Source organism: Coregonus clupeaformis, chromosome 30 (genome assembly GCF_020615455.1).
Source record: "Coregonus clupeaformis isolate EN_2021a chromosome 30, ASM2061545v1, whole genome shotgun sequence".
Lineage (NCBI taxonomy): Eukaryota > Metazoa > Chordata > Actinopteri > Salmoniformes > Salmonidae > Coregonus > Coregonus clupeaformis.
Window position 1 is genome coordinate 37,386,400 of NC_059221.1, and position 20,007 is coordinate 37,406,406.

Genomic DNA, 20,007 nt, shown 5'->3' on the forward strand with positions numbered 1-20,007 from the left:
TGGTTTATATACCATTTATATCATCTCTCTCATTATTACACAACTGGAGTTCAGGTCATATAGGTCTTGCGCTAAAGTTCCTCTGCAGTGGGTGGGACGTCCCGTTATCTGCGGTAAGAACACTGCAGTCAGCGATAACGCCTGGGGTGGCTGTCAACCTGCAGAAATACCCCCTATCTCCGATCACCCCCTATCTCCGACTCTAACATGGTTCATGCTAATTCTCACCTTTTAGCCTAGAAAACCTACTGGTCAAGCCAGTGTTTTTAACATGATGTTTCGACATCAGAGCAGAGAGACGTTTTTCTACCTTTGGGGGATTTGGGGGATGATCAGAGCGAGCGTTACGTGCCAGTCACGTGTCAGTCCCGGGCGACTTTGGTTCACGCGACCCTTTTAAATTCATCGCCAATGTTCTGCTGAACTCCGAGGAGGGAATTCACACAGTTAACTAAAGTTATGGCTACTTCATCCTCAAGGGAACTTATCCAAGTAGCAGCATCCTATTAAGTGCACTATCAAAAGGACAGAGTGTGCACCTAAAATGTAGGAATCTCCCATCTAGCTCTTCGAGCGCAGAACACCACCGATATTGCTGTACTATTTGAGATCAAGCGGAAAATAGTGCAACATCTGATGGAAAATGAAGGTATGTATATAAGTATATTTTAGATTGTAATTTCAGTTTTCATGAATCAATAGTTAGTGTTCTAGATTGGTGTTTTTGTATTTATGTATTTATTTTTGGGGATATGCTTTTATTGTTTTTAAAAAGTCACAAATACATAATAATTTATATTAACCTACTTTGAAGCTGTTCTGTTGTCTCGTTGGCTGTAGCCTACTATTCATGATTGCTGCTACACACTACGTTTATTTGTTGTAATTTCAATCTTGGGCGACTTGGAGGGCTGGAGCAATGCAACGATGTAGTTTGATCAAATCTATTAACCCAGAAGTCCTTTATTACATTAATTAGTGGTGACAATTAGTCGTGATTATCCATCTTTTGTGAAATACTGGGGTGAAAAGTTACATAACTTAATGAAGCAATATGGGATCTGGCTGTCATTCATTTAAAAGTAATTCATTTAAAAGTCCCAAAAATGATGTGCCAATCCCAGATTGCCCCTTTAACGTTCAGTGCATTTCGGTGTCCTTGACTTAGTCACCTGGTTGTTATAAGGTTACTGTAACTGAATTCAAACAGACGTTTATGACCTATGTTTGTTCCTCTAACTGAATTCAAACAGCTAGTGTGTAGTGATGGTCAATTTCCAAACAGAGTTGTGAGCGAGGAAACTCTGATCTAAAGAGAGCAACTGGTCCAGCAGAGTTTTAAATAGTAAGAGACCTCTCCTATGAATTCACACTTACAATACTGTGGTGGTGTATGGTCCAGACCTGGGTTCAAATAGTATTTAAATAATTTCAAAAACTTACGCTGTGTTTGATTTGAGCTCTCCCTGTTCAAGTGAGCTCCTGGGTTGCGCAGTGGTATAAGGCACTGCATCGCAGTGCTAACTGTGCCACTAGAGATCCTGGTTCGAATCCAGGCTCTGTCGCAGCCGGCCGCGACCGGGAGACTCATGGGCGGCGCACAATTGGCCCAGCGTCGTCCAGGGTAGGGGAGGGAATGGCCGGCAGGGATGTAGCTCAGTTGATAGAGCATGGCGTTTGCAACGCCAGGGTTGTGGGTTCGATTACCATGGGGGGCCAGTATGAGTTCACAATACTGTGGTGTATGAGTTCACAATACTGTGGTGTATGGTCGTTCCATTCTCCTTTTCAGGGATAATAAACTAAGCCAAAAGCTTTTCAACTAACCACCAAGCAGCTTCTTAGCAACATAATCTCACCATTCCTCATGACTAATGTAGTTTGCTTTTCTCATTAACACCAGAAGAGCGGATTCAAGAATGTGAGAGTGGCTATTAGTATTGTATTGTATTACTGTAATATCTAGTCTAAAGGGGAGGCAGAGCTACAGTAGTTGTGGTTGTGGATCTGTGGTTACAGAGCTTGTTAATACAGGAAGTCCTATAAAAGGAAACTGAAACATTATCTCAGGCTATTGTATTCAAAACGTACAATTATCAAATATCTTCATTTTAGTTGTTTGCTCTCAAATATTGAAAAACCTTGATGAGAACAATTACTCTGAAATTAGAGAATCTTTCATTTTCCAACGGAACAATTCGTTCAAAAGGTTTTGTTCTTTTAATTGAACTTTTATATCACCTGATTACCAATATCCTGTTCCAACCTGATCTACTCAAGCATAAACTAATCGACATGCCTAATTTATTGTAATTGCCTGCTAAGCCCTTGTTGACACAACACTCCAAAAGGAGTTGGATGCTGTAACTGTAGGTAACTGAACCCACTGGGCATAGCCAACGTCAATTCAACGTCTACGTGAATTCAAAGCAAAGTTAATAAAAATGTGAACCATATCATTGGACTTAGGTTAAAAGTATGTTCAAAGATTGGATTTAGGTTAAAAGTAGATTAAAAGCTGGGTGAGAAAAAAAAATAAAAAATCTCGAAATGAGTTTACGTTGATGACATTTTGGTAAATCCAATTAGTTTTTCAATTGCATTTTTGTTGAAACGATGTGGAAACAACAGCGATTTATCCAGTTTGTACCCAGCGAGAAAGCTTCTAACTAACACTTTGGCTGACCTGAAGGTTTCCATCATAGGGTTCTTATATAGATAGAGAGACAGGGCCCTTTGGCCTTAATATAGGAAATGAATATGCTAGCTTAGCTATCCAGATAGGGCTAGCTCTTCACACGGAAGATGGATATGGTAGCTGCCCAGACATAGCACACAGCTAGCTACGTGGCGTATAATGTGACATAATATAGTGTATGTCAGTAGCTAGCAGCCTCCACCTCAGGGCCCTAGCACCGCTCAGAAACTCAGCGATACTAGTACGCCTCCACCTCAGGCGCCCTAGCACTGCTCAGAAACTCAGCGATACTAATACGCCTCCACCTCAGAGCACTGCTCAGGACAGAGATACTAGCATGTCTCCACCTCAGGGCCCTAGCACTGCTCAGGACAGAGATACTAGCATGTCTCCACCTCAGGGCCCTAGCACTGCTCAGGACAGAGATACTAGCATGTCTCCACCTCAGGGCCCTAGCACTGCTCAGGACAGAGATATCAATCAATCAATCAATTTTATTTTATATAGCCCTTCTTACATCAGCTAATATCTCGAAGTGCTGTACAGAAACCCAGCCTAAAACCCCAAACAGCTAGTAATGCAGGTGTAGAAGCACGGTGGCTAGGAAAAACTCCCTAGAAAGGCGAAAGCCTAGGAAGAAACCTAGAGAGGAACCAGGCTATGAGGGGTGGCCTTGAACCAGGCTATGAGGGGTGGTCCTCTTCTGGCTGTGCCGGGTGGAGATTATAACAGAACCATGCCAAGATGTTCAAAAATGTTCATAAGTGACAAGCATGGTCAAATAATAATCAGGAATAAATCTCAGTTGGCTTTTCATAGCCGATCATTAAGAGTTGAAAACAGCAGGTCTGGGACAGGTAGGGGTTCCATAACCGCAGGCAGAACAGTTGAAACTGGAATAGCAGCAAGGCCAGGCGGACTGGGGACAGCAAGGAGTCACCACGGCCGGTAGTCCCGACGTATGGTCCTAGGGGCTCAGGTCTCTCAGTTGGCTTTTCATAGCCGATCATTAAAGAGTTTAAAACAGCAGGTCTGGGACAGGTAGGGGTTTCGTAGCCGCAGGCAGAACAGTTGAAACTGGAATAGCAGCAAGGCCAGGCGGACTGGGGACAGCAAGGTGTCATCATGCCCGGTAGTCCTGACGTATGGTCCTAGGGCTCAGGTTCTCAGAGAGAAAGAGAGAACGAGAGAATTAGAGAGAGCATACTTAAATTCACACAGGACACTGGATAAGACAGGAGAAGTACTCCAGGTATAACCAACTAACCCCAGCCCCCCGACACATAAACTACTGCAGCATAAATACTGGAGGCTGAGACAGGAGCGGTCCGGAGACACTGTGGCCCCATCCGAAGAAACCCCGGACAGGGCCAAACAGGAAGGATATAACCCCACCCACTCCGCCAAAGCACAGCCCCCGCACCACTAGAGGGATATCCCCAACCACCAACTTACAATCCTGAGACAAGGCCGAGTATAGCCCACAGAGGTCTCCACCACAGCACAAACCAAGGGGGGCGCCAACCCAGACAGGAAGATCACGTCAGTAACTCAACCCACTCAAGTGACGCACCCCTCCCAGGGACGGCATGAAAGAGCACCAGCAAGCCAGTGACTCAGCCCCTGCAACAGGGTTAGAGGCAGAGAACCCCAGTGGAGAGGGGAACCGGCCCGGCAGAGACAGCAAGGGCTGTTCGTTGCTCCAGCCTTTCCGTTCACCTTCACACTCCTGGGCCAGACTACACTCAATCATATGACCTACTGAAGAGATAAGTCTTCAGTAAAGACTTAAAGGTTGAGACCGAGTCTGCGTCTCTCACATGGGTAGGCAGACTGTTCCATAAAAATGGAGATCTATAGGAGAAAGCCCTGCCTCCCGCTGTTTGCTTAGAAATTCTAGGGACAATTAGGAGGCCTGCGTCTTGTGACCGTAGCGTACGTATTGGTATGTGCGGCAGGACCAACTCGGAAAGATAGGTAGGAGCAAGCCCATGTAACGCTTTATAGGTTAACAGTAAAACCTTGAAATCAGCCCTTGCCTTAACAGGAAGCCAGTGTAGGGAAGCTAGCACTGGAGTAATATGATCACATTTCTTGGTTCTAGTCAGGATTCTAGCAGCCGTATTTAGCACTAACTGAAGTTTATTTAGTGCTTTATCCGGGTAGCCGGAAAATAGAGCATTGCAGTAGTCTAACCTAGAAGTAACAAATGCATGGATTAATTTTTCTGCATCATTTTTGGACAGAAAATTTCTGATTTTTGCAATGTTACGTAGATGGAAAAAAGCTGTCCTTGAAACAGTCTTGATATGTTCGTCAAAAGAGAGATCAGGGTCAAGAGTAACACCGAGGTCCTTCACAGTTTTATTTGAGACGACTTTACAACCATCTAGATGAATTGTCAGATTTAACAGAAGATCTCTTTGTTTCTTGGGACCTAGAACAAGCATCTCTGTTTTGTCCGAGTTTAAAAGTAAAACGTTTTCAGCCATCCACTTCCTTATGTCTGAAACACAGGCTTCTAGCGAGGGCAATTTTGGGGCTTCACCATGTTTCATTGAAATGTACAGCTGTGTGTCATCCGCATAGCAGTGAAAGTTAACATTATGTTTTCGAATAACATCCCCAAGAGGTAAAATATATAGTGAAAACAATAGTGGTCCTAAAACGGAACCTTGAGGAACACCGAAATGTACAGTTGATTTGTCGGAGGACAGACCATTCACAGAGACAAACTGATATCTTTCCGACAGGTAGGATCTAAACCAGGCCAGAACTTGTCCGTGTAGACCAATTTGGGTTTCCAGTCTCTCCAAAAGAATGTGGTGATCGATGGTGTCAAAGGCAGCACTAAGGTCTAGGGCCCTGAGATACTAGCATGTCTCCACCTCAGGGGCCCTAGCACTGCTCAGAACAGAGATACTAGCATGTCTCCACCTCAGGGCCCTAGCACTGCTCAGGACAGAGATACTAGCATGTCTCCACCTCAGGGGCCCTAGCACTGCTCAGAACAGAGATACTAGCATGTCTCCACCTCAGGGCCCTAGCACTGCTCAGGACAGAGATACTAGCATGTCTCCACCTCAGGGCCCTAGCACTGCTCAGGACAGAGATACTAGCATGTCTCCACCTCAGGGCCCTAGCACTGCTCAGAACAGAGATACTAGCATGTCTCCACCTCAGGGCCCTAGCACTGCTCAGGACAGAGATACTAGCATGTCTCCACCTCAGGGCCCTAGCACTGCTCAGAACAGAGATACTAGCATGTCTCCACTTCAGGGCCCTAGCACTGCTCAGGACAGAGATACTAGCATGTCTCCACCTCAGGGCCCTAGCAATGCTCAGGACAGAGATACTAGCATGTCTCCACCTCAGGGCCCTAGCACTGCTCAGGACAGAGATACTAGCATGTCTCCACCTCTGGGCCCTAGCACTGCTCAGGACAGAGATACTAGCATGTCTCCACCTCAGGGCCCTAGCACTGCTCAGGACAGAGATACTAGCATGTCTCCACCTCAGGGGCCCCTAGCACTGCTCAGGACAGAGATACTAGCATGTCTCCACCTCAGGGCCCTAGCACTGCTCAGGACAGAGATACTAGCATGTCTCCACCTCAGGGGCCCTAGCACTGCTCAGGACAGAGATACTAGCATGTCTCCACCTCAGGGCCCTAGCACTGCTCAGGACAGAGATACTAGCATGTCTCCACCTCAGGGCCCTAGCACTGCTCAGGACAGAGATACTAGCATGTCTCCACCTCAGGGCCCTAGCACTGCTCAGGACAGAGATACTAGCATGTCTCCACCTCAGGGGCCCTAGCACTGCTCAGGACAGAGATACTAGCAGCCTCCACCTTTTTATTTATTTTATTTAACCAGTTAAGCCAGTTGAGAACAAGTTCTCATTTACAACTGCGACCTGGCCAAGATAAAGCAAAGTAGTGCGATTTAAAAACAACAACAACACAGAGTTACACATGGGGTAAACAAAACGTAAAGTCAATAACACAATAGAAAATCTATATACAGTGTGTGCAAATGTAGTAAGTTATGGAGGTAAGGCAATAAATGACCGGGAGCCAGTGGGTTTGGCGACGAATATGTAGTGAGGGCCAGCCAACGAGAGCGTACAGGTCACAATGGTGAGTAGTATATGGGGCTTTGGTGACTAAACGGATGGCACTGTGATAGACTACATCCAATTTGCTGAGTAGAGTGTTGGAGGCTATTTTGTAAATGACATCGCCGAAGTCAAGGATCGGTAGGATAGTCAGTTTTACGAGGGCATGTTTGGCAGCATGAGTGAAGGAGGCTTTGTGGCGAAATTAGTCGAAAGCCTCAGGTCCCTGGCACCGCTCAGAAACTCAGCAATACTAGTACGCCTCCACCTCAGGGGCCCTGGCACTGCTCAGAAACTCAGCGATACTAGTACGCCTCCACCTCAGGGGCCCTAGCACTGCTCAGAAACTCAGAGATAATGATAAGATCTGGACACACACACCCTACAGCCCCACCCCCACAATAGCTCATCTTCCTGCTTTTGAGCTTCTCCCTGGTATAACCCAACAGACAGCTTCTCCCTGGTATAACCCAGCAGACAGCTTCTCCCTGGTATAACCCAACAGACAGCTTCTCCCTGGTATAACCCAGCAGACAGCTTCTCCCTGGTATAACCCAACAGACAGCTTCTCCCTGGTATAACCCAGCAGACAGCTTCTCCCTGGTATAACCCAACAGACAGCTTCTCCCTGGTATAACCCAGCAGACAGCTTCTCCCTGGTATAACCCAACAGACAGCTTCTCCCTGGTATAACCCAGCAGACAGCTCCTCCCTGGTATACAGTGGGGGAAAAAAGTATTTAGTAAGCCACCAATTGTGCAAGTTCTCCCACTTAAAAATATGAGAGAGGCCTGTAATTTTCATCATAGGTACACGTCAACTATGACAGACAAAATGAGGAAAAAAAATCTAGAAAATCACATTGTAGGATTTTTAATGAATTTATTTGCAAATTATGGTGGAAAATAAGTATTTGGTCAATAACAAAAGTTTCTCAATACTTTGTTATATACCCTTTGTTGGCAATGACACAGGTCAAACGGGTTCTGTAAGTCTTCACAAGGTTTTCACACACTGTTGCTGGTATTTTGGCCCATTCCTCCATGCAGATCTCCTCTAGAGCAGTGATGTTTTGGGGCTGTTGCTGGGCAACACGGACTTTCAACTCCCTCCAAAGATTTTCTATGGGGTTGAGATCTGGAGACTGGCTAGGCCACTCCAGGACCTTGAAATGCTTCTTACGAAGCCACTCCTTCGTTGCCCGGGCGGTGTGTTTGGGATCATTGTCATGCTGAAAGACCCAGCCACGTTTCATCTTCAATGCCCTTGCTGATGGAAGGAGGTTTTCACTCAAAATCTCACGATACATGGCCCCATTCATTCTTTCCTTTACACGGATCAGTCGTCCTGGTCCCTTTGCAGAAAAACAGCCCCAAAGCATGATGTTTCCACCCCCATGCTTCACAGTAGGTATGGTGTTCTTTGGATGCAACTCAGCATTCTTTGTCCTCCAAACACGACGAGTTGAGTTTTTACCAAAAAGTTCTATTTTGGTTTCATCTGACCATATGACATTCTCCCAATCCTCTTCTGGATCATCCAAATGCACTCTAGCAAACTTCAGACGGGCCTGGACATGTACTGGCTTAAGCAGGAGGACACGTCTGGCACTGCAGGATTTGAGTCCCTGGCGGCGTAGTGTGTTACTGATGGTAGGCTTTGTTACCTTGGTCCCAGCTCTCTGCAGGTCATTCACCAGGTCCCCCCCGTGTGGTTCTGGGATTTTTGCTCACCGTTCTTGTGATAATTTTGACCCCACGGGGTGAGATCTTGCGTGGAGCCCCAGATCGAGGGAGATTATCAGTGGTCTTGTATGTCTTCCATTTCCTAATAATTGCTCCCACAGTTGATTTCTTCAAACCAAGCTGCTTACCTATTGCAGATTCAGTCTTCCCAGCCTGGTGCAGGTCTACAATTTTGTTTCTGGTGTCCTTTGACCGCTCTTTGGTCTTGGCCATAGTGGAGTTTGGAGTGTGACTGTTTGAGGTTGTGGACAGGTGTCTTTTTCACTGATAACAAGTTCAAACAGGTGCCATTAATACAGGTAACGAGTGCAGGACAGAGGAGCCTCTTAAAGAAGAAGTTACAGGTCTGTGAGAGCCAGAAATCTAGCTTGTTTGTAGGTGACCAAATACTTATTTTCCACCATAATTTGCAAATAAATTCATTAAAAATCCTACAATGTGATTTTCTGGATATTTTTTTCTCAATTTGTCTGTCATAGTTGACGTGTACCTATGATGAAAATTACAGGCCTCTCTCATCTTTTTAAGTGGGAGAACTTGCACAATTGGTGGCTGACTAAATACTTTTTTTCCCCACTGTAACTCAACAGACAGCTCCTCCCTGGTATAACCCAACAGACAGCTTCTCCCTGGTATAACCCAACAGACAGCTTCTCCCTGGTATAACCCAACAGACAGCTTCTCCCTGGTATAACCCAACAGACAGCTTCTCCCTGGTATAACCCAACAGACAGCTTCTCCCTGGTATAACCCAACAGACAGAGCACCAGGTCTGTGGTGGTTCAATGCATGTCATGCATGTGAGAGGTGACATTTAGCCTACTCCAGCCCTGGCTTGCAGGAAGGAAATTCAATCTGGCATGATCTAGTTTGAACCTGCTCTTGCTCTTAAAGTAATATTAAGATGCTCTGTAATGACATGACAGTTTTTTGTAGGACATCTTCAACTGACTTCCAAATGTTGCGGCATCTCTCCAATTTGATTTTAATAATATAACAAAAATACATCTATAGATTATCATTATTTCTCCATCTTTTTGGATGGTGAAGTGAGTAGTAAGGTCTGACTATTGCTTTATGTCCTGTGTTTCTGTCTGTCTGTCCAGAAATGCCTCTGCTTTTTTCAGAGTTTCTCAAAGAAAGATGGTCATTGTGCTAGTGGTCATCGTTGACGAACAGCCGAGTGTTTTTGAAAAAAACGGGGATCTTGTCTCGTTCATTATCTCAACACTAGTTTGTCCTGATCCCTGGGTCCTCCTGGGTGATCTGTTAGATCTATTTGATCACCCTGAAGATAATCTGGAAAGGCACGAAGATAGTTGCATCATTTCTGCAAAAGGTGGTCATAGTGAGATCTCTCACTCAAATGGATCTCATTTAAATACTGTGTCTTCACTCTCATGTTTTGATGGGTGGTTATCTGTGTATGACACTTGCTAACTTCACTCAGGGAAAGTTTTTCTCTCAAGACAAGTCACACCGTTGCCATGAATTTCATTTCATTTAACCTTTATCGAACCATAAAAGACCCTTGAGGTTAAAAAACAAAAAATGTTAGTGTGATTTTGATGTTATTTCTAACTTGTGTGTATGTTGTTACAGGTGCAAGGCTAACCTTGAAACAGCTGTAGATGCATCTCCCTATCCACACACCAGAGGATGACGCTACAATAGACAACAGATCTGCCTTTCACCATGCTACCTAAAGACCACAACAGGTAAATGAAACCTCCAACTGTTATCTGTACCTGTAACCGCTAATGTCTGTTATCTGTACCTGTAACCGCTAATGTCTGTTATCTGTACCTGTAACCGCTGATGACTATTACAATATTACTTCTACAAATGTTGTGGGAAAATGTCCATTCAACTGAAAGGTACATTTGTGCCGTTGGCTATTTACTTGACAAAATATTACCTTCGGTTTTTAAAGAAATGACTTATGGCTAACTAATGTAAAATCTGTTGATGTGTTTATGGGAATGTTCGCTGCAGTGTTTTCTCATCTTCCCTTCACTTAGTGTCACTGTGTCACTCAATGAACATGATTCACATACCTTCAGCATTTTGACCTATACAAGCTGTACATGTCTCTTCTCTCATTCCTTACACACAAACACACACTCATTCATTACAAGTGAACCAACCAGCGTCATGTTCTGATCGGCCTGATCGACCTGTTCCCAGATCTGAACCAGCGTCATGTTCTGATCGGCCTGATCGACCTGCTCCCAGATCTGAACCAGCGTCATGTTCTGATCGGCCTGATCGACCTGCTCCCAGATCTGAACCAGCGTCATGTTCTGATCGGCCTGATCGACCTGTTCCCAGATCTGAACCAGCGTCATGTTCTGATCGGCCTGATCGACCTGTTCCCAGATCTGAACCAGCGTCATGTTCTGATCGGCCTGATCGACCTGCTCCCAGATCTGAACCAGCGTCATTTTCTGATCGGCCTGATTGACCTGCTCCCAGATCTGAACCAGCGTCATGTTCTGATCGGCCTGATCGACCTGTTCCCAGATTTGAACCAGCGTCATGTTCTGATTGGCCTGATCGACCTGTTCCCAGATCTGAACCAGCGTCATGTTCTGATCGGCCTGATCGACCTGCTCCCAGATCTGAACCAGCGTCATGTTCTGATCGGCCTGATCGACCTGTTCCCAGATCTGAACTAGCGTCATGTTTGATCGGCCTGATCGACCTGTTCCCAGATCTGAACCAGCGTCATGTTCTGATCGGCCTGATCGACCTGTTCCCAGATCTGAACCAGCGTCATGTTCTGATCGGCCTGATCGACCTGTTCCCAGATCTGAACCAGCGTCATGTTCTGATCGGCCTGATCGACCTGTTCCCAGATCTGAACCAGCGTCATGTTCTGATCGGCCTGATCGACCTGCTCCCAGATCTGAACCAGCGTCATGTTCTGATCGGCCTGATCGACCTGTTCCCAGATCTGAACCAGCGTCATGTTCTGATCGGCCTGATCGACCTGTTCCCAGATCTGAACCAGCGTCATGTTCTGATCGGCCTGATCGACCTGCTCCCAGATCTGAACCAGCGTCATGTTCTGATCGGCCTGATCGACCTGCTCCCAGATCTAAACCAGCGTCATGTTCTGATCGGCCTGATCGACCTGTTCCCAGATCTGAACCAGCGTCATGTTCTGATCGGCCTGATCGACCTGTTCCCAGATCTGAACCAGCGTCATGTTCTGATCGGCCTGATCGACCTGTTCCCAGATCTGAACCAGCGTCATGTTCTGATCGGCCTGATCGACCTGCTCCCAGATCTGAACCAGCGTCATGTTCTGATCGGCCTGATCGACCTGTTCCCAGATCTGAACCAGCGTCATGTTCTGATCGGCCTGATCGACCTGTTCCCAGATCTGAACCAGCGTCATGTTCTGATCGGCCTGATCGACCTGTTCCCAGATCTGAACCAGCGTCATGTTCTGATCGGCCTGATCGACCTGCTCCCAGATCTGAACCAGCATCATATTCTGATCGGCCTGTCATTGTTTGGTATGAGAATGAGTGACAAGGAGTTGGCATTATAGCACAAACAGATGCACATCTTTGTTGAGAAGAAAATACTAGCTTTGTATACTGGTTCTAATGCGTTCTGTTAATGCCTGTGTGTGGACAGTAGCACGGTGGTGGTAGACCTGAAATATGTATTTTGTTGGTGGCCCACTGTTGGAAGGTATGCACATTAAGGAGTGTAGCTTTAATGCTTGTGTCTATGGCGGCGGTGGTAGACTTGAAAGGGTCTTAAAAACGTTCTGCTGCTGATCTGTATTGGACACATGGTAGGTCACATGGTAGGTCACAGATGTGGACCAGTAAAAAATGAAGCAGACACAATAATAACTTTCACTACACTTTTTCCTCTCTCAGAGAGTTTTGTCTCTCTCTCTCTCTCTCTCTCTCTCTCTCTCGATCTCTCTCTGTTTCTCTCAATTCAATTCAATTTAAGGGCTTTATTGGCATGGGAAACGTATGTTAACATTGCCAAAGCAAGTGAAGTAGAGAGTAAACAAAAGTGAAATAAACAATAACTATTAACAGTAAACATTACACTCAGAAGTTTCAAAAGAATAAAGACATTTCAAATGTCTTATTATGTGTATATATACAGTGTTGTAACAATGTGCAAATAGTTAAAGTACAAATGGGAAAATAAATAAACATAAATATGGGTTGTATTTACAATGGTGTTTGTTCTTCACTGGTTGCCCTTTTCTTGTGGCAACAGGTCACAAATCTTGCAGCTGTGATGGCACACTGTGGTTTTTCACCCAGTAGATAAGGGAGTTTATCAAAATTGGGTTTGTTTTCGAATTCTTTGTGGATCGCTGTAATCTGAGGGAAATATGTGTCTCTAATATGGTCATACATTTGGCAGGAGGTTAGGAAGTGCAGCTCAGTTTCCACCTCATTTTGTGGGCAGTGTGCACATAGCCTGTCTTCTCTTGAGAGCTAGGTCTGCCTACGGCGGCCTTTCTCAATAGCAAGGCTATGCTCACTGAGTCTGTACATAGTCAAAGCTTTCCTTAAGTTTGGGTCAGTCACAGTGGTCAGGTATTCTGCCACTGTGTACTCTCTGTTTAGGGCCAAATAGCATTCTAGTTTGCTCTGTTTTTTTTTGTTTGTTCTTTCCAATGTGTCAAGTAATTCTCTTTTTGTTTTCTCATGATTTGGTTAGGTCTAATTGTGTTGATGTTGTTGTTGTTGTCCTGGGGCTGTGTGGGGTCTGTTTGTGTTTGTGAACATAGGCCCAGGACAAGCTTACTTAGGGGACTCTTCTCCAAGTTCATCTCTCTGTAGGTGATGGCTTTGTTATGGAAGGTTTGGGAATCGCTTCCTTTTAAGTGGTTATAGAATTTAACGGCTCTTTTCTGGATTTTGATAATTAGCGGGTATTGGCCTAATTCTGCTCTGCATGCATTATTTGGTGTTTTACGTTGTACACGGAGGATGTTTTTGCAGAATCCTGCATGCAGAGTCTCAATTTGGTGTTTGTCCCATTTTGTGAATTCTTGGTTGGTGAGCGGACCCCAGACCTCAGAACCATAAAGGGCAATGGGTTCTATAACTATTTCAAGTATTTTTAGCCAGATCCTAATTGGTATGTCAAATTTTATGTTCCTTTTGATGGCATAGAAGGCCCTTCTTGCCTTGTCTCTCAGATCGTTCACAGCTTTGTGGAAGTTACCTGTGGCACTGATGTTTAGGCCGAGGTATGTATAGTTTTTATGTGCTCTAGGGCAACGGTGTCTAGATGGAATTTGTATTTGTGGTCCTGGCAACTGGACCTTTTTTGGAACACCATTATTTTTGTCTTACTGAGATTTACTGTCAGGGCCCAGGTCTGACAGAATCTGTGCAGAAGATCTAGGTGCTGCTGTAGGCCCTCCTTGGTTGGTGACAGAAGCACCAGATCATCAGCAAACAGAAGACATTTGACTTCAGATTCTAGTAGGGTGAGGCCGGGTGCTGCAGACTGTTCTAGTGCCCTCGCCAATTCATTGATATATATGTTGAAGAGGGTGGGGCTTAAACTGCATCCCTGTCTCACCCCACGGCCCTGTGGAAAGAAATGTGTGTGTTTTTGCCAATTTTAACCGCACACTTGTTGTTTGTGTACATGGATTTTGTAATGTCGTATGTTTTTCCCCCCAACCCCACTTTCCATCAATTTGTATAGCAGACCCTCATGCCAAATTGAGTCAAAAGCTTTTGAAATCAACAAAGCATGAGAAGACTTTGCCTTTGTTTTGGTTTGTTTGTTTGTCAATTAGGGTGTGCAGGGTGAATACGTGGTCTGTCGTACGGTAATATGGTAAAAAGCCAATTTGACATTTGCTCATTACATTGTTTTCACTGAGGAAATGAACTAGTCTGCTGTTAATGATAATGCAGAGGATTTTCCCAAGGTTGCTGTTGACGCATATCCCACGGTAGTTATTGGGGTCAAATTTGTCTCCACTTTTGTGGATTGGTGTCACACCCTGGCTCTGGGACTCTATATGTTGAGCCAGGGTGTGTTCTTTCTGTTGTGTTTATTTCTATGTTGGCCAGAGTGACTCCCAATCAGAGGCAACGAGTGTCAGCTGTCGTTGGTTGTCTCTGATTGGGAGCCATATTTATACTGTCTGTTTTCCCTTTGTGTTTGTGGGTTCTTGTTCCGTGTTGGTCATTGTTACCGTGGACTTCACGAGTCGTTTCTTGTTTTGTTTATTGTTGTCTATTATCACTAAAGATAATAAAGTTTAAACATGTTCGTTCATCACGCTGCGCCTTGGTCTATTCCCTACGACGATCGTGACAGAAGAACCCACCATAAAAGGACCAAGCAGCGTGTCCAGGGGCAGATCTTGGACTGGACATGGGAGGAAGCGCCGGGAAAGGAGATGGAGAGGTTGGCGATGGCCCAGGTGGGCAAATCGGGGTCCTGGGAGGACATGCTCGGGGGCAAGGGACCTTGGGCTAGGATTAAGGCCCTGGCGAGAGAGGAGCAGCGGCGTCAGCAGTGTCATCGTCGGACGGACGAGAGGCAACCCCAAAAAAATTTTTTGGGGGGGCACACGGCATGGGCGGCTGGGCAGCAGGAGGCTGCCACAGGGCGATTTGGAGAGGAGGCCACCGGGTTAGGGGGGCCAGAAGGCAGGTTGGCGGAGCCTGGATGGAGAGCGGAACCAACTTCCCGTACTCAGGCATGGCAGCATGGGACGGGGCAGGTTCCGCGGTATGCGGAGCGGCGTACTGTGCCACGAGTGGTCCGACATAGTCCTGTACGTCCTGTGCGAGCACCCCGCACGTGTCGTGCGAAGGGAGGTATGCAGCCAGGACGGAGTGTGCCGGCTCAACGCTCGTGGTCTCCAATGCCTCTCCGCGGTCCCGGATATCCTGCTCCAGTGTCACGTGCTGTTATGCCAGTACGGGTACACAGCCCTGTACGTCCTGTGCGGATGCCTCACACAGAGTGTGTGAGGGTAGGCATTCAGCCAGGACGGGTTGTGGCCGCTCTTCACTCCAGGTCTCCTATCCGTCTCCACAGCCCGGTTCGGCCTGTCCCTGCTCCACGCACCAAGCCTACGGTGTGCGTCGCCAGCCCAGTCCGGCCTGTCCCTGCTCCTCGCACCAAGCCTACGGTGTGCGTCGCCAGCCCGGTCCGGCCTGTCCCTGCTCCTCGCACCAAGCCTACGGTGTGCGTCGCCAGCCCAGTCCGGCCTGTCCCTGCTCCACGCACCAAGCCTACGGTGTGCGTCGCCAGCCCGGTCCGGCCTGTCCCTGCTCCACGCACCAAGCCTACGGTGTGCGTCGCCAGCCCAGTCCGGCCTGTCCCTGCTCCTCGCACCAAGCCTACGGTGTGCGTCACCAGCCCGGTCCGGCCTGTCCCTGCTCCTCGCACCAAGCCTACGGTGTGCGTCGCCAGCCCAGTCCGGCCTGTCCCTGCTCCACGCACCAAGCCTACGGTGTGCGTCGCCAGCCCGGTCCGGCCTGTCCCTGCTCCTCGCACCAAGCCTACGGTGTGCGTCGCCAGCCCGGTCCGGCCTGTCCCTGCTCCACGCACCAAGCCTACGGTGTGCGTCGTCAGCCTGGTAAGGCCCGTTCCTCCTCCACGCACCAAGCCAGGGGTGCGAGTCGTCAGCCCGGTCCGGCCTGTTCCTACTCCACGCACCAAGCCAGGGGTGCGCATCGTCAGCCCGGTCCGGCCCGTTCCGGCTCCACGCACCAAGCCAGGGGTGCGCGTCGCCCAGCCCGGCCCGGCCTGTTCCTGCTACTCGCACTAAGCCAGGGGTGCGAGTCGTCAGCCTGGTAAGGCCCGTTCCTCCTCCACGCACCAAGCCAGGGGTGCGCGTCGTCAGCCTGGTAAGGCCCGTTCCTCCTCCACGCACCAAGCCAGGGGTGCGCGTCGTCAGTCCAGCACAACCCGTGCCTGGGTCACCGGTGCCTGGTAAGGTACCGGTCAACTGCTCCACTACGGAGCTGAAGCTAACCGCTCCTGCTGCGTCCAGTTCCGCTCCAGCCAGCGGGGCCAGACTGGACCAGGGGCGCTATGGGGGGTTTATTGGAGGGTGGTGGGCAAGGCCGGAGCCAGAACCACCGCCGAGGAGGAATGCCCACCCAGCCCTCCCCTGTTTTGTTCAAGTTGAGGCGCGGTCGCAGTCCGCGCCTTTAGGGGGGTGTACTGTCACACCCTGGCTCTGGGACTCTATATGTTGAGCCAGGGTGTGTTCTTTCTGTTGTGTTTATTTCTATGTTGGCCAGAGTGACTCCCAATCAGAGGCAACGAGTGTCAGCTGTCGTTGGTTGTCTCTGATTGGGAGCCATATTTATACTGTCTGTTTTCCCTTTGTGTTTGTGGGTTCTTGTTCCGTGTTGGTCATTGTTACCGTGGACTTCACGAGTCGTTTCTTGTTTTGTTTATTGTTGTCTATTATCACTAAAGATAATAAAGTTTAAACATGTTCGTTCATCACGCTGCGCCTTGGTCTATTCCCTACGACGATCGTGACAATTAGGGTGATCAGTCCTTGGTTCCAAATATTGGGGAAGATGCCAGAGCTAAGGATGATGTTAAAGAGTTTAAGTATAGCTAATTGAAATTTGTGGTCTGTATATTTTATCATTTCATTGAGGATACCATCAACACCACAGGACTTTTTGGGTTGGAGGGTTTGTATTTTGTCCTGTAGTTCATTCAATGTAATTGGAGAATCCAGTGGGTTCTGGTAGTCTTTAATAGTTGATTCTAAGATTTGCATTTGATCATGTATATTTTTTTTGCTGTTTGTTCTCTGTTATAGGGCCAAAAGATTGGAGAAGTGGTTTACCCATACATCTCCGTTTTGGATAGATAGCTCTTCGTGTTGTTGTTTGTTTAGTGTTTTCCAATTTTCCCAGAAGTGGTTAGAGTCTATGGATTCTTCAATTACATTGAGCTGATTTCTGACATGCTGTTCCTTCTTTTTCCGTAGTGTATTTCTGTATTGTTTTAGTGATTCACCATAGTGAAGGCGTAGGCTCAGGTTTTCTGGGTCTCTATGTTTTTGGTTGGATAGGTTTCTCAATTTCTTTCTTAGGTTTTTGCATTCTTCATCAAACCATTTATCACTGTTATTACTTTTCTTTGGTTTTCTGTTAGAGATTTTTAGATTTGATAGGGAAGCTGAGAGGTCAAATATACTGTTTAGGTTTTCTACTGCCAAGTTTACACCTTCACTATTACAGTGGAACGTTTTGTCCAGGAAGTTGTCTAGAATGGATTGAATTTGTTGTTTCCTAATTGTTTTTGGTAGGTTTCAACACTACTTTCCTTCCATCTATAGCATTTCTTAATATTATTCAGTTCCTTTGGCTTTGATGCCTCATGATTGAGTATTGCTCTGTTCAAGTAGACTGTGATTTTGCTGTGGTCTGATAGGGGTGTCAGTGGGCTGACTGTGAACGCTCTGAGAGACTCTGGGTTGAGGTCAGTGATAAAATAGTCTACAGTACTACTGCCAAGAGATGAGCTATAGGTGTACCTACCATAGGAGTCCCCTCGAAGCCTACCATTGACTATGTACATACCCAGTGTGCGACAGAGCTGCAGGAGTCGTGACCCGTTTTTGTTGGTTATGTTGTCGTAGTTGTGCCTAGGGGGGCATATGGGGGAGGGAATGCTGTCACCTCCAGGTAGGTGTTTGTCCCCCCTGTGTGCTGAGGGTGTCAGGTTCTTGTCCAGTTCTGGCATTTAGGTCGCCACAGACTAGTACATGTCCCTGGGTCTGGAAATGATTGATTTCCCCCCTCCAGGATGGAGAAACTGTCTTCATTAAAGTATGGGGATTCTAGTGGGGGGATATAGGTAGCACACAGGAGGACATTTTTCTCAGTTGAGATAATTTCCTTTTGAATTTCTAACCAAATGTAAAATGTTCCTGTTTTGATTAATTTAATAGAGTGAGTTAGGTCTGCTCTATACCAAATTAGCATACCCCCTGAGTCCCTTCCCTGTTTCACACCTGGTAGTTTGGTGGATGGGACTACCAGCTCTCTGTAACCTAGAGGGCAACCAGTGGGTCCGTCTCCTCTATACCATGTTTCTTGTAGGATGACAATGTCTGTATTTCCGATTTCTTTGGTGAAGTCCAGATTCCTGCTCTTTAGGCCAAAGGCAGATGACCTCAGGCCTTGGATATTCCAGGATGAAATAGTGAAGGCTTTGTGTTCCATAAAGTGTCTAATGTTGTTGGTTGTGTGGTTTGGCCTCAGGCCAGTAATTGTGAGCAGAGCCTGCTGAGCATCTGGTACATGCCATTGGCTTGGGCTAGTGTAAGAGTGGGTGTTGGGCCTGTTTGCCTGCTCACGGCCTGGGCGTATGTGTGACTTTCATGTTGAGGCCCTCTTTGTGGGAGTGGGGGCTTGGGGTGGGTAGGAGGGGCATAGGTCTGATCTGAGGGGGCCTAAATGGGGTGTGGGCATGGTTGACTTGGGGGGAGTTAATTGGTGGGGGTGGGGGGTGTAGATGTGGTTGATGGTGCTGTGGTCTGGATGTAGGTCCTCTCTGCGGGGGTCCTCTATGTGTAGGTCCTGGGGGGTCCCGCAGGTCTGGGAGAGTGTCTCGCTGGTCTGGGCGGGGTGTCTGTTGATCTGTTGCTCCTGTGTGAGGTGTTGGGTCTGCGGTTGAGGGCGATATCCTTTAGGGTCCGGGCGAAGGTGGGCACTGCTGCCTTGTATAGGTGGACCTGGTCGTAAAGGCTGTTCACGTCCAGGGTGGAGTGGTGGGCCAGGTAGACATTTGGTTTTGATGCACAGTCACGGGAAATACTTGCGTTTACCCGCTGTATGGTAGCAGGGTGGAAGTCTTTTCGTGGTAACAGGGTTGAGATAACCAGTTTTTTCTATCACTCCCTTGAGTGATGTGGCCACCCTTTCCTGCTGTGTTCTCAGGTCGTTTGTGCCTGTGTGTATTATTATGTGGCTGGGTGATCCTAGTCGGTGATCTCACCCCGTGGGGTCAAAATGATCACAAGAACGGTGAGCAAAAATCCCAGAACCACACGGGGGGACCTAGTGAATGACCTGCAGAGAGCTGGGACCAAAGTAACAAAGCCTACCATCAGTAACACACTATGCCGCCAGGGACTCAAATCCTGCAGTGCCAGACGTGTCCCCCTGCTTAAGCCAGTACATGTCCAGGCCCGTCTGAAGTTTGCTAGAGTGCATTTGGATGATCCAGAAGAGGATTGGGAGAATGTCATATGGTCAGATGAAACCAAAATAGAACTTTTTGGTAAAAACTCAACTCGTCGTGTTTGGAGGACAAAGAATGCTGAGTTGCATCCAAAGAACACCATACCTACTGTGAAGCATGGGGGTGGAAACATCATGCTTTGGGGCTGTTTTTCTGCAAAAGGACCAAGACGACTGATCCGTGTAAAGGAAAGAATGA

General features: G+C 47.2%; 1 protein-coding gene across 1 annotated transcript in view; it reads left to right on the forward strand.

Moving 5' to 3' along the window:
- The first annotated feature begins 233 nt into the window (after nucleotides 1–233).
- Nucleotides 234–20,007, forward strand: part of LOC121546125 (monocarboxylate transporter 5) — a 67,731-nt gene continuing 47,957 nt past the window's right edge. The window contains exons 1-2 of the mRNA XM_045209328.1: nucleotides 234–649; nucleotides 10,165–10,280. Coding sequence (XP_045065263.1) covers nucleotides 10,258–10,280 — 23 coding nt within the window. The 5' untranslated portion in view covers nucleotides 234–649; nucleotides 10,165–10,257. The remainder of the gene's footprint in view (nucleotides 650–10,164; nucleotides 10,281–20,007) is intronic.